Here is a 15073-nt window from a genome sequence, read left to right as displayed (position 1 = left end):
CACCACCGTCACCATAACTGCACCTCCACCACTACCACAACAACCTCCATCTTCCACCACACACATCCGTGCTAAACCTCAATCCTCAACCACCACAACCTTGTCTCTGCCACCACCAACAATGTACGTCCACCACCCTACCTCCACCCATCACTGCATCTCAACCATCATGGATCAAAGGCTCCAATTCCATTGCAGTTTCAATCACCATTACTTTTGTTACAACTGTCATTATGCACATTATAAATAAAATATATTGAAATGTAAGTATTTCGAAAAGAATGAAATTAAACAAGTAAATTATGTTATCAAATTGTCAACAACCCTTAGTTGGAGTGGTAAGAGGTATAGTCAAGGGTTCGAGACACTAAACAATTTAAAAAAGAATTGTTTTATCAAATTAATGTTTCACTTTTTCTTTGTAAACAACTATTTTGTCGAGAATATTTTTTATAATTTCTAAGGTTATTGAAGTAAAAATACTTCTATTCCTAGTTGTCAAAACGACGCCTAACTAGTGAGAAAATAATTTTAGTGGCAAACAAGCAACCTGAAATAACATTGTACAACTTACCCGCACAAAGACTATATGCATTTAGGACAATAAGTTGACACATGACAATATGATGCACAACTCTAATAATAATTCTAATTTTATTTTTGATGAACAAATAATTCTACTTTTTTAAGAATAAAATTAAATCTGATTTTACTTTATCCAGATTTAAGGTTTTATTTATGTTTATATACTAGTCGTTAGATATGGATTCTCTTTTAAAATTATCCTATTATAGTGATTTAATCAATAGTATCGAATATGCAGTATGATGTATCCTCTGTTTTGGTACTATAAAATACAAAGGAAATGAGTAAATACGGTATATGGTTCAAGAAAATATCACAAGTTTCCAAATGTGAGCATTAATTATTAGTTAATGAAATCTACTATATAAAAATTTATTATTTTATCGAACGACCCATAGTAGGTGTATGTCATAATCAAAACTTTATGATATGATATATTTTTTAACTCTTACAAAATATTATATGTTTATTTATTATAAATGTTATGAATAATTGAATACGCTGACAATGCACAAAAAATCATAAATGGCTTATCAGTGATGTGGTATATTTTTTAATGTCATCACCTCCCCCTACAAGAAAATGAGTGGAACCTTGACGCCATAGCCAAGTAGTTGCCACATAAACTCTAAAAACCCAAGAGATCACAGGTTCAATTTTCCTTAAAAGTGAAATCCATATTTTATTGAACTTGAATTTGAGTATTAAAGATATAAATAATGTAGCTGGATGGACTTTAAGTCGTTTATTTCTCTAGATTTAAGCCACTAATTTAATTAGACTGTAGACCTTTTCGTTTTAAAGTTTAATTCGACGGTTATCGTGTTTATCACATCTTTGATGTATTACAATTGTAATGACTTTTGTAGTTGTTTTTCGAAGAAAAGAGTGCTCCACATGTGACATAAGATCATATTTCTTTTGATTGGAAGCATAAGATTATATAATAAGACACAGTTTTCCATTTTTTATTTAGGAATACTAACATCGATAGAATATGTTAACAGGACCACATAAAAAGTGCAATATACGGGATTATTTTGACAAAATGAAATATGTAACTACTTGAGTTCTAGTAGTCCTTTTCCTTGTAATGTTTATAGTGGTTTTCTCTCTTGGAAATATTGCATGTAAGGGTGTAAGTAGGGGTGACAGTTGATCTGGGTGGGTTGTCTGCTGACATTAATTTCATCGTCGCTATCGATTAGACAAGAATTCTATGTCCACTTAACAACTAGGTCTGGTTCAATCAAAATCAAATTTAAGATAATTAAACATCATTAAAAAAGTGCTTTCGTGATTGGTTTCTAGTGACTCGGTTAAGTGTTTACTAATAAAATCAAAGTAGAAACCAATTCACTCATAATTCTGTTAAGTGATTCCGTTAAGTGACTCGCTGATTCAACACTTTATTTATACCCTTAAGCACAAGTCAACAAATGATAACATCCCACCAAGTACCGAACTCATGACTTTTGGATATTCGGAGTACATGAATAACCAAACGGGCAAACAATAGTTTTCTATCACCATTTTTTTAACCATGAAGCAGAAAACATAAAAATTTGAAGCAGAACTTCAAGAGTCATTACATTTATTACATGACCGCAATCACATCATGAAATACTACAATATTAGAATATAAGGATTATATGAACGCCAAAACAGAAACTAACCTTTTAAAAGCCATATAAAAGGAACTGCCATCCTAAAGAGCCTTGAGCCCATCTAAACTACCTTAGTTTTATTTACTGCGCATAACTACAAATGATAAATCTTGAGGACAATTTAATCCCAATGCCTCATCTACTTGAAACGCAACCCTCGACCAAAGGCACTGAAACTGCTAATACTAAGCAATTATTCTGTTTTACTACGAAGATTTCGTTTTACCAATAATTGTAACCCTTGATTTGTTATTCTCAAACCGACAAAATTGCAAATTAAACTAATTTTAAAGTGTGGATTAGTAGTATTCCTTTTGGACCCATAAATAACAAAAACAAGGGTCTGGTTCTATCCGTGTTTACAAAGTTAGATTTCTTCTATCAACCTTCAACTTGTATTAGCACAAATGAAACAATCAAATCAATGAGCAAAACTCAACTTACATCTAAAGCTGTTTACACCTTATATCAGCAACGAGATGACGAATGTGAGGCCCATACCATTTAACTCTCTCAAGATGTTGCACTGTAACCTCCCAATGATAACCTAAAAAAGATCAGGAGTTACAAGGATCATTAAGATAACCCTAATTGTTTTAGCCACGGGAAGTAATCAAGATAAAGATAGTAGTGAAGTGCTATAATCACTTGGACTTTTACTCGGACTCGTACTCAATGCATTGATGGTGCGGTATATACATCTAAGTCTAAGCCATCGAGATTTTCAAATAATAGCTGACGAGAATATGTGGTCAAAAAGATGGTACATCAGATTTTGAGCTGAACTCTGAATAACACTAGGGGAAAGTAGTATAATAAACATAGATTACTAGTTGGATTTTGGGAGTGGGCATGTCTTGGAAGATTTGCTAGATAATTCAAAAATGTACCTTCAGATGTAGCAATGTCTCTAATCGACTTGACTACGTGTTCTGACCAAGAGCTTTCCTCCGAGTCCTTCACATTCCCATGTACATGCAACATTCCGCCTTCGGTTCTGCAAATTAAGAATTTGTCGAACGGTTAGTATTATTAAAGCATTAAATTCCGATCATTTGTTGTAGGGGAACCCGTTACTGGAAAATGAGAACTGAGATGGTGCAGGAAATTGTCATCCGAACAAGCTCGAATAACGGAAGAGTGGAAGAATTACAAACCACCCAGAAAATCAACTTGTTACCTTAATGCTGTTACTGCAGTACCCCAACTTTCCTCACTAGTAGGAAGTAGACCAAGCGAGACACGATCAGCAACCCTCTGCAACACAGCAGTTGGTAACTATTAATACGAACAGAAACAGTTCTGCTTGACTAATACATTTGTTCGTGCAAGGTTTATGTTGTTAAGTAGTTCATCAAAATGTCCAATTATGACCGCTGTACTGGCTTGGTAACAAACTTAAAATTTGATGTCATCAAATATCAGCATATATCAGTTGATTCAGTCCTATCAGGCTATCATGGTATTGGTACACCTTCTGAATTGTTGTTCCAACTTCATGTTAAGAGATATGTGAATCATAACAACTTCTGAACATTTCATGATTATCGAGTAAGGGCCGCAGGAGAATCGGGTCCGAAAGTAACATCAAGAGCCTAAACCTGTTAACAGAAATTAATAATCTACAGAAAGAAAATTAGATGCATACTTTAGGTGTTGTGATCCGATTATCTCCTTCAAGTATGACACACCGATCAGCCACTGAATTGATTTCAACATTACGCCGAAGAGCTTCTATAGCATGGGGATTCCACTCGCAAGCATAAACCAGCTTTGCCTTGGCCCTGATTGACAATTCCATGGTCATTACTGAGGTTTCAAATCCACAAGTCAGTTGGTTCAAAAACAACATATTTTCAGCTAAACATTTAGATGAAAAGTACAGTTCGCTTCATACTAATACACAAACGTGAAAAACTATATGCACAACTGCACGAGCATGTTGTTGAGATCATGGGAGATAACCAAACAAACTAACAAGAAATATAACGTCGCAAATCAAGTTAAATTTCTTTATGTAGTCTGAAATCTGAATTAGCTTCTATGTTATACATGAGTTTTGCATTCTTTTATGAGTTCATCAGTATCTCAAATGCAGAGAAGAATATTTGTTATTTGGGGTAGAGAGTGTTAAAATTATAAACTCAAAAGGTATTTACTTATTTATTCATTAAATTAGTGTTAGATGAGGTGGATTAGTGTTAGTAGTTAAGTAATTAGAGAGTTAATTTTAGTGGGATTAGTGTACTAATTAGTGGGGTTAATGTACTAGTTAGTGGGTTAATAGATGAGTTAGTGGTATCATGTTAGTAGTGGTCTTAGTTAATGGGTAGAATTTGAGTCTATAAATAGACCAGTCTTTGTAGTTAATCAAAAATCAAATCAAAATCAATTCAAGTATTCAATTGAGATAAATATCTTCTTTATTCTTCTTTGTTTGTGCAAGTATTTTTAATTTCCAACATTTGGTATCCGAGCTAGAATTATTTTGTGATTACTAACCGAATTACAAAATGAATGGATCAATCCAACCTCAGCTTCCGCGATTTTGTGGGAAAAATTTTGATCAATGGTGTATCCAAATGAAAGCATTGTTTGGCTTCCAGGAAATTTGGGAGGTTGTCGAATTTGGGTATGTAGAACCAGTTGATCAGGTAGCACATGAAGCTCTCTCTCAGGTCCAAAAGGATAGTTTGAGAGAGAACAGAAAGAAGGATAAGAAGGCATTGTTCTTTCTCTATCAAGCTGTTGATGAGATTGTCTTCGAGAAAATCTCAAGAGCTGAAACAGCTAAAGAAGTGTGGGATTTGTTGCAAAGATCCTACAAGGGTGATGAGAAGGTAAAAAATGTAAGGTTGCAGACTTTACGAGGTGAATTCGAATCTCTTAATATGATTAACTCTGAAAATATTTCTGATTATTTTTCTAGAGTTCAGTCTATTGTTAATCAATTGCGGGTTAATGGTGAAAAGTTAACTGATCTACGTGTTATTGAGAAAATCATGAGATCATTGACAGGTCGTTTTGACTATGTTGTCGCTGCAATTGAGGAAGGAAAAGACCTCTCAACTATGTCAGTTGAAGGTTTGATGAGTACATTATGTTCTCATGAACATAGGATGAACCAGAGAGCTGCTGCAGGGTCTATTGAACAAGCTTTTCAAAGCAAAGTGACTCTGCTTGAAAAAGGTGGTTTTAATGGTGAAGAGAGTCATGGTAAAGGACCAAAAAAATTTGGAAGGTATGACAAATCTAAAGTTAGATGTTTTCGTTGCAAAAAATTAGGTCATTATAAGTCAGAATGTAGAGTTTCCAAGAAATATTCAGAGCATGCTAACTTTGCTGAAGATGATGTAGAAGAGGGAGAAATTCTTTTATTGGCTTGCAGAATGGATGACGATTCGGATGAAGATTCTGATGAAATTTTAGACGAAGATTTAGATGATTATTCGGTAGAAAGTGATGAAGATGGAGTTTGGGACTGTCCGGTTAAAGAAGATCATCAAATAAAAATTGATACGGATGATGAGACAGTAGCTTCAGAATCTCAAGTAATTGAGATTACACCTATTTCTCTGAATATTGATGATAATTCAAATCTAGAATTATGTCCCAGTTCAACTTACATTCAAGTTTTGTCAAGGTTTGATGACTACGTTGTAAGCAATGATAATAATGGGTCTAACGAATATTTTTCAAGTGTTATATCTTTTGCAGATTGTAATCACACCAAACCTATCACTGTTAAAGAAGCAGTAAAAAATGTGGGGTGTATTTCTGCTATGGACGACGAAATTTATCCAATTGAGAAAAGTGATACTTGGGAGCTAAATTCTTTTCCTGCAGAAAAGAAGTCAATTGGATTGAAATGGTCATTCAAAACCAAGTACAAACCAGATGATGAAGTAGACAAATTAGTTGTTAAAGGGTATGATGAAAAGCCAGATTGATATGAAGTTTTAAGTTGATGATTAAATGACTAATATTTTTTATTAAGTCATTGAAGGTCCATTGATTTTTCAAGTTGAAGATCATGATGGGTGTTATAATGTTTGAGTTTAAGGGAGAGTGTTAAAATTATAAACTCAAAAGGTATTTACTTATTTATTCATTAAATTAGTGTTAGATGAGGTGGATTAGTGTTAGTAGTTAAGTAATTAGAGAGTTAATTTTAGTGGGATTAGTGTACTAATTAGTGGGGTTAATGTACTAGTTAGTGGGTTAATAGATGAGTTAGTGGTATCATGTTAGTAGTGGTCTTAGTTAATGGGTAGAATTTGAGTCTATAAATAGACCAGTCTTTGTAGTTAATCAAAAATCAAATCAAAATCAATTCAAGTATTCAATTGAGATAAATATCTTCTTTATTCTTCTTTGTTTGTGCAAGTATTTTTAATTTCCAACAGAGAGTGCCTTGGTTAGCAAAATACAAAGAGGTGGTTCATGAAGCTTTTGACTTATTGGTTCACATAGGAATGGGTGTATTGATTCACGTACGAACCAACACCATTGTGACTTACAGAAGAAAAATCAACCCATCTTGTACTAAGAACAACGTCTACAGTCTACTTCTAGTTTCAAATGATTTTCGCTAAGAACAAGGATAAGATCTTTCAGAACCAACAAGGTAATTTTCAAAACAATCATAGCCCATACCCGACAAGAAATGGAAGCACAAAATATCCAATTCCAGCAAACAAGTCCACAATAACCTCATCCTTGCAGTCAAGACGAGCTACCCGTAGCTTCTCAGAAAGATTACCCCAAGAGAACATGCACTTTGTTGCATCAAAAGAATAGAGAATTCCATTTTCACGATGATCTACCCATCCATTATCTCCCACAAGGACCTCCAAAGTACTGTCCCTTGTTCCAGTTGGAGCAATTCGACCCTAGAAGTATCAGCAAAATTACATAACAGAATATTAGGAAAATGTAAATTCCATGTAGACTGATAGCTCTTCCCAGAAAGCTGCACATTTAAAGTTTGACCATTAGTGGGTTTAAGACATATGAGGGTAGTTGTGAACTTCTAAGGCTTCGTGCATTTACCATGTGACTGTAAGTTCAAAGCGCATCTAAAGATGAAGGTGCTTATTGTTTTCCTCCGTTAAATGGGTATGGAAACTTAATACTGAACTTGCCCAACTTTAATTCTCCATCTGAACTACACCTCTCAGTTGTCAAATATCAACTAGCATGGATTACTTTTCAAAGTGATGGGAACCACATGATATCAACCTAACATATGAAAGAACCATATAATCCTACTCAAGTAATGGCTTACTTGGCGAGCAAGTCGACGTGTCCCAAGTGACTTAGCAACAGTATCCCAAAGCTCTTGCCCAAGTGAGTCCCATATTTGATCCCTGAAAGAATTTAATGGAAGAACAATGATATCCCCAAGTCGCTCCCACCTGAAACAACATTTGTCACTCTGAATTGTACATGAAATGGTATAAATTAAGGTAAAATAGCTATCATGTTCCGTGTCGCTTCACTTGAGCAGCAGCAGCTAGTTTCAAGTTAAGAACGTACGACCCACGGCTGATGGCTAGTGAAAGCTATGCAATCCAACTAACCTGGCAAATTGAACTTGGAAAAACATACTACAGTATCAGAAAACTCCAATTTCTTAACTCATTCACAAACCTTGTGGGTATCTGCTCCAACAGATTCTGCGAGAACTCCTGATTCTTTATCAACGATCCCACAGCTTCAGCCATTATCTTTTGAGGAGATTTGGGAGTTTTTCGAACACTAGCAACCTCGTCCATAACTATAGAGCCACCGCATGCCAACAGAAGATTCAAAGCAGTTGGACAAGAAATATCATTTAGAGAAAACTTCACATCTGTAACAGGGCCTAAGGGATGACCACCATTAAACTCATCTTTCCAAGCAAGTTCCTTCTTGTCTAAAAATAAGGTGTAGAACTTTGTGGTAACAGGTAAACAAATATGAAGACCATCTTCACAAGAATAAACTTTCCTCCCAAGATCTAGCCATCCAAACTGTTTTAATATGTCCTTCCCTAGTTTTCCATATTTTCTTTCAAGTTCTAGAACCCAGTGCTTAGCACCGATATGATGCTTGCAACTTGCAGAAGGGGATACAGATTTGTGGATCAAGTTCGGATTTTCCACCAGAGCCTCTATATCTCTACTTGCACCTATTAGATGACTATTAGTGTTCTTTACTAGCACTTTAGAACGGATAAAAGGATCATCTGAAGATGTAACTGGCAGCAAGCTCATTTTCATCGGCTCACTAAACTTTGTCCCAAATGCATAACATGAAGCTCCACCGCCAACAATAACAAGATCGTCACTGACTACATTCACTGTGCTTCGCACAAGCAGGTCCTTGCCAACAGAGTTCAGAGTCACATGCTTCCACTTCCCGAGTCGCATATCAAGTAAAGATACCTCTTCGAAATGTTGTTTTACAGGACATCCTCCAACTATGCCAATAAAAGTTTTGTAGATAAACATAGAATGAGAGAACCTTGCATAAGGAGCTATTCCTGTTGTTTTCTCCTTCTTCCACAAGCATGTTTTCACATCAAAACTGTAAAGATCTCCTAGAGCTTTCTCACCATCATAACCTCCAAACATAAATAACTGAGATCCATTTGAGACCATTGAATGGGAATGACGAGCTGACGGTTGTTCCCCCTGGATACTTACCTCACTCCACTGCAAATTCTCCACATCAAGAACATGCATGGATGAAGAGATAATTTCATTGTTAAGCCCACCGAATACATATATCGTGGAACCTACAACTGCTGCAGCATGCCGGTGCCTATTTAACATTTATGTTTACTCAGAATTTTATGAAACAAGAGAATATAAATAAATAAACTAGAAATAAGAGATCTAACGTTAAAAATGGAAGATCGGATACGACATAAGGTGATAAACATTTTGACAGCGCATATTGAACAAAAAAAATTAGTCATTTGTGTTACCGAAATTTCCGGACTTTGTATCGACTGAAAACAAAAGTTTGAATTAGGCAAATGACTCCGAAAAGAATATTGGCTACTATATGTCTTAGGCTCTTAGCAAAGACAAAATTATTTTTTAAAACACAGAATACTTGGTGAATAACATAAAAATAACAGTACCAAGTAAGAAGTTGAATATATATATAAAACATCACCTTGGGTGGAACAAGCTTCCAGTGCATTCTTGTAATTTCCATTCACTTCTAGCTGGATTGAAGACCCAAACATCATTAAGAATATTAGTAGGATCTTCCCTCCCTCCAATAACAAACACACTTTCTCCAACAACTGAAGCTGTGTGACCTAAGCGTGGAGAAGGTCGCATATCAATATTAATTGCCTCCAATTTACCAGATTGGGGATCAAGAAGAAGAGTATCGTTTCTTCGAGAATGTCTTCCTAAGCCTCCAAAGCCACCGAAAATTAGAACTTTTGGAGGATTTATCTTATCCAAGGTACAGACAGAGTGACCCCATAGAAAAATCTTGTCAACTGGTTCTCCAACAATCACCAACTTGACAACAGAAACACTGCACTTTGTGGATCTCAACGACCCTGCCACAAATCATAAATTCAGCCACCACTTGAACCAAACTGACACAATTGAAAATTCAGTTTTGGCATCTTCCTCAGCACTATTATAACATTTACAGTTAGACAAGTATACAGTGTGATCTCTTCTGGCACTTAGTAATGAAATGAAACGTGTCATAGACTTGGGTTATCCTTGTTTTGGTCGAAAATTATACAGTTAGACAACTATACAGTTGGACCAAGGTTTTTGTCGAAAATGGTACACAACTGAAACATTTTATACATGGAATGTGTCAAACTGGTTTTCAGTTCCCAACTTCCCAATATAACGATCTCACCTGTGACAATGGTGGTGGTATCAACTTCTTAAAGTCTGCCATTCCATGAATAACAATCATACAGCATTTTCAATTTAAATATGTGAGTGCCCATTGCTCAATGGCGGCTACAACAACATGACTACAAAGATATCAGATGTGATAGTTAGAATCTGCCCATGTTGTATTGAATCGATAAAACTAGATCTATACTAATGGGATCGAGTCTAACTAATCCTGCACAAAGGTTATTTCCCCTAACTTAAAGAGCTTTTCTTCTTCTTTAAATATCTCTTACCGTAAATTAAACCTTAGGGAAAATCATCACCAGTTAAAACTAACAGAGTTTAACTTTTATTTAATGATTTCATCCATGAGTATTTTCTAACCATCTATCAGCATTTTCTTTTAAGCCCATAGCCTAGACAAATGAATTCAGAAAACAGAAAAGGGAAGGTTTCCAGTAATGAAATTTCTGTTTCGGTGGAAATTTCGGTACACATGGAAATGATTTCAACCGAAATATTTCGAAATTTATTTCATTGACAAGGCATTGTTAAGAGAAACTTAGTTAAGTTCCGGTTTTGATGAAAATTTCGGCACGCATGGAAATGGATGTTTCGAAATTTAATTCCTTGAACATTATGATTAAGCAATCCATAAATTACAACAAAATGAAAACTTTCAGAAACTTAACGAAAACTAGTTTACCTAAATGATCATTGAGCTCTGAATTCCCAACACCAGAATCAACCAATTTGTTTGAATCAAAAGCGCCTAAATTCCCATCATTTACGAAATCATCTTCCTCTTCAGTCCTAATTGAACTATCAATCTCATCAACCAAAACTTCATTATAATCTTCATGATTAACCAGAAATTTACTCTCCAAAACATGAAGAAATCCATCAGTTCTCTTTTTATTAAGTTCCATTTTCTCATTTGAAGTTTTAATGAGAAACCTGACATAATCAGGAGAAACCAAAATATTTTTTGTTGATCCTAAAGGAACTTCTAAACGAATAGAACATCTAATAGCAATAATAACACGTTTATGAACACTAGTAATTCCTGATTCTCTAAAACCACAAGAAATAGCAGTTGATACTAAATCTTGAGCTGATGATATATCTTTGCATTCAACAGCTAGTATGAAAGGTTCGAATCTGAAAACGAGTTCACCTTCTTCAATGTGAGAGATTGATGAGTCAGATGGGAAGAGGAGATTAGTGACTGAGTCAGGATCAGCTGGTTCATGTGAGATGAAGATCCATGAACCTCCTCTTGCTTTTTTCTTTGAAGTGGTGGTGGAAGGAGGTTGAGAGAGGATTGAGATACGGCCGGAGCAGGAGCTGGTGGAGAAGTAAGAAGGGTGAAGGTTTAGGGTTTTGAGGAGAGGAATAATGGGAGCGTCAATAGTACCTTTAGGGGATTTATCAATTTCAGTAGAAGCCATTGCTGCAAGTGTAGCTGCCTTCCTTCTCTCGAACTCCATCGTTTCTCTCTCTCTACTCTCTCTCGGCGAAGGCCGCTATTTTTCTTGTGAATTGGCCTGGAGGGTATGTTTGGTACCGTAAACACAAAGTCCAATATTAACCCAGGCTAAAACACGCACGCTAAGCCCTAAGGCATGCCACAGATAATTAGGTTGAATGACCCCATATGTTCCAAGTCTTATAAGCTTACCTAGACTTATCTGATATGTAACATCCCATATTTTCAAGATTAATTTAAAGACTATTTGACATTTGGGTCAAGTCAAAAGAAGGTCTAAACAACAAAGAGGACAAATTAGGGGGCATTTTGTAATCTGGCCAAAACCAGGGATTTAGTTGAAAATTAGGATGTTTATGGGAAGTTTGAAAAAGTCAAAAGGTTTAGAATAAATTGGAAAGGCTCTTAACCTTGCTGCATGAAAGGCAGGTGGGATTGAAAATTGGGTTTCTAAATTGGCTTATATTAATATTTTAATGCATCCCACTTTTGTATGATATAAAGGATAAACACAAACCTTCTTTAGTATAACAGAGAATGAGAAGCAGTCGGTGGTTTTAATGGCCGATTAATGGTTCGAGCTTCTTTCGTCGATTTCTTCACGTCCGATAGTCGGAATTCAGTGAAACTTGCTCCAGGTAATCCCATTCGACTTGTTCTAAATATCTATCCGTTCAGAATTTTGAATTTCGTCCGAATTTGGTGGTTTTGTGATAGCTATTTCGTATACTGTATAGTTGTACTAATTTCATTTGGGATCGAAATTTGAAGCTATTTAGACGATTATTATTCGATTTCTTCTAATGGTTTATGTTCAGGATCATGTTTAGAATGTTATGGACTATTTTGGGATGACCATATATAGACGGGGTGCTGCCGAATTATTTTACGTCTCGAATTTCATATTTGGACTAGTTTTTGGAATGAATTGGAATAGAAATAGTCACCCGAATTTTGTCCTATTTCATATAAATGGACAATTTCAGTTATAGATTTATACTACGGAGTTCATTATATGATTTGTCAGCTTATAAAGACTCTAAAATGAAAAATAGAGTTTTTGGGAAATTGGTTAGTTGGTTTCGATGCATTTCAAGTATTCAATGGACTTGGTTATGAAAGCTAGAGATCGATTCGACAGATACTTGAAGTCTTCCGAATTTAGCGAATTTGCTTTTAAGTTTTCATGGTTTTGTTTTAATGATTCTTTTTATTTACGAAGGTTCTTAGTATAAGAACCTAATGTTTCTTTTCGGTTTTGGTTATTCTTCCTTATCCCAGAGTATGCGAATGAGGAGGAATTTGGTCGTCTGGTAGGCGGGAGGTCTTTGATTATGCAAGGACTGAGGTAGGGGTTCTGAATCCTTTATCCAACATAGTTTTATAGATAATGAATATGCTAGATTATACAGTTATATATGCGCCATTATAACTAGAGTTTAGGTAGCATGAAACTCGATTTATGTGATGAACTGAAATATGGTTGAATGGTTTTACTGCGATATGAGAAATGTTTTCGAACTGTTTTACGATGATTGCGAACTACTTGGGATTTTGTTGTATGTACCCGACTGCGAATTATGTCAACCTACGGGCACGTAGCCATTGAGGGTAGGTGACATGTGGACACGGGTGTGACCCGTGTGAGACCGGTGAGGTGGGCGACACTAGTCATGAGACCTGTGGGAGTAGAGTGCTTCACTTGCTGGCCATTGGTGCTCGTGCCTCCAGTTCGAGGCTCAGGGACGTACTCCTGACCGCTCGTCTGGGAGGTGACATTGATTGGGAATCCCTCTGCTTTGTGGCGATATGACTCTTGGTTGTTCCACTTCCGTGTTTGATAAGATAATGAATTGAATATGAATATTGGTTTTGATAGATGGATGAAACTGATTTTGAAAGATTTCATTAGATGCATGACAGGGTACCGAAGAGAATGAGGTTCAGGTCCTTCCATGGGTATTGGGGGACGGCTCTCTTATTCGAACTCGGTGATCTAAAACGTATTTAGATACTTAAGGTATATATGTATCATGAGGTAAACTCTTCAATGATTGCGGAGTCCCTTAGTGGGAAAGGGACTTACCGGCTAGGGGTAAGTCTCTTTCTCGAGGAGACGTAGTGCATTAGCTAGTGCCATAAATGGGCTGGTACTATCTAACGCACTCTAGGTTCTCCTGAGGAACTCTCCTCTTATTGGGAGCGCACCATGGGTGGGCAGCTAATCACTGCTATTGCTTGCTAGATTAAGGAAAATGGTTTTGTATATAGTATATACGGGAACTGGTTTGATAACTCGTTTTGTCATGATGTTTACAACTTATTAAATGAACTTTTGAAAACGTGATGGGTTATGGATTGGTCTTCTACCAGAATAACTCGTACCAGTTGTTAGTGTGCAGGTTCTTGGTTATAGCCTCGAGGCGGAGTGTGTATTCTAGCCGGTGATCTTGTCTGACGAGGCTAGCAGGGTTATGTCGTTGTCTTTGGTTTTGTTTATTGGCTTTTCGTTATTTTAAAGTTATGTATTTATTGCAGAAACCAAACTCTAATATGTATATACGTAACACTTAAAGTTGTTTATAAGTGGCATCGGTGTTTTATGAGGCGTTTGTACGTTTGTGGTTCGGGTTTCGACCCGAAACTGAGTTAAGTTTGTTTAGCTTCCGCTCGATAGTTTATTTCTTTGTGTATGCGAATGTATGGTTTGCATGACAGGTTTTACAGGTGCGACCGGTTTGATTTACAGGGGAGACTCTGTCGGATTTCTGTCTCGTCTGTGAATTGCCGGGGCGTGTTCGTGTCTATTTTGGGACACGGGGCGTCACATGATACACTAATCACATGAACCGAATTACCGTATTATTTATTTTTGGTGTAAGTGCATATGTTCCATGTATTATAGGCTTACCCTCTTAACAAAAAAAAAATGTATTATAGGCTTACCTACTTATGAGATGCACTTATCACATGAAAATTCGAACACAAAACTCTACTCAAACACAGTATCCTACAATTAACAAACATAGCAAAGAGGAACTAGTCTACTAGAATCACTTATAAGTACCCCAAAAACCTATTTCGGATCAAACATATACTTCTGCTTGTGTGTTCGAGTAGTTACACTGATGATCACTTCATCAATTCACTATGGAAGGAGAACTTTACTTTAACCACATATTTAAGTCAATTCGTAGAATCTCACTTTAATGACATAGTTAAGCGAGTTCGTCATGTCTTAACAAAAAAGGAGAACCTCCACACCACCTCTTTGGGGTTAAAGAAACTAAGAACATCTCCAAAGATTCTCTTTCCTAAGTGTCAATACTGAAATAGTTTTCTTTGTCTACAATGAACATCTCTAAAATACATCTACTTAATGCTCATGTAACTCTTCAATTCAATAGATAAAAAGTAGTTAAATAGAAAGGGGTTTCTATTGGCTAGAATTTTCAAGTGACACA

The 15073-nt window shown here is 36.0% G+C and overlaps 1 protein-coding gene and 1 long non-coding RNA gene across 2 annotated transcripts; one reads left to right on the top strand and one right to left on the bottom strand.

The window, feature by feature from the left end:
* Nucleotides 1–2472: 2472 nt before the first annotated feature.
* Nucleotides 2473–14753, bottom strand: LOC147552227 (Met-10+ like family protein / kelch repeat-containing protein). Its single transcript, XM_086671293.1, has 10 exons — nt 14438–14753; nt 10827–11852; nt 9420–9819; nt 7905–9059; nt 7540–7669; nt 6909–7144; nt 3901–4036; nt 3433–3509; nt 3143–3249; nt 2473–2799 (listed from the first exon to the last, which is right to left on the bottom strand). Exons 2-10 carry the CDS (start codon nt 11608–11610, stop codon nt 2699–2701), a joined length of 3126 nt encoding a protein of 1041 aa, XP_086527419.1. The 5' UTR covers nt 11611–11852; nt 14438–14753; the 3' UTR covers nt 2473–2698.
* On the top strand, nt 12134–14195 carry LOC147552228 (uncharacterized). The gene is made up of 3 exons (XR_015238403.1): nt 12134–12247; nt 12891–12957; nt 13998–14195. It is a non-coding gene; the product is annotated as an uncharacterized LOC147552228 (long non-coding RNA).
* Nucleotides 14754–15073: the final 320 nt, after the last annotated feature.

The sequence above is a fragment of the Eschscholzia californica genome, unplaced genomic scaffold, assembly GCF_041429995.1.
Source record: "Eschscholzia californica isolate CP2 unplaced genomic scaffold, dmEscCali1.0.p SCAF_3, whole genome shotgun sequence".
NCBI classification, from domain to species: Eukaryota; Viridiplantae; Streptophyta; class Magnoliopsida; order Ranunculales; family Papaveraceae; genus Eschscholzia; species Eschscholzia californica.
The sequence above is the reverse complement of the archived record's forward strand: the minus strand, read 5'-3'. Positions and strand labels throughout refer to the sequence as shown.

Excerpts from the sequence above, each read along its gene's own strand:
- LOC147552227 (XM_086671293.1), bottom strand. The coding sequence starts at position 11,610 with ATGGAGTTCGAGAGAAGGAAGGCAGCTACACTTGCAGCAATGGCTTCT. Across the intron at positions 9,820-10,826 it reads AGAGCTCAATGATCATTTAG|GGTCGTTGAGATCCACAAAG; the intron begins GTAAACTAGTTT and ends GATTTGTGGCAG. Across the intron at positions 4,037-6,908 it reads GTGCTTCCATTTCTTGTCGG|GGCCAAGGCAAAGCTGGTTT; the intron begins GTATGGGCTATG and ends ATTGTCAATCAG.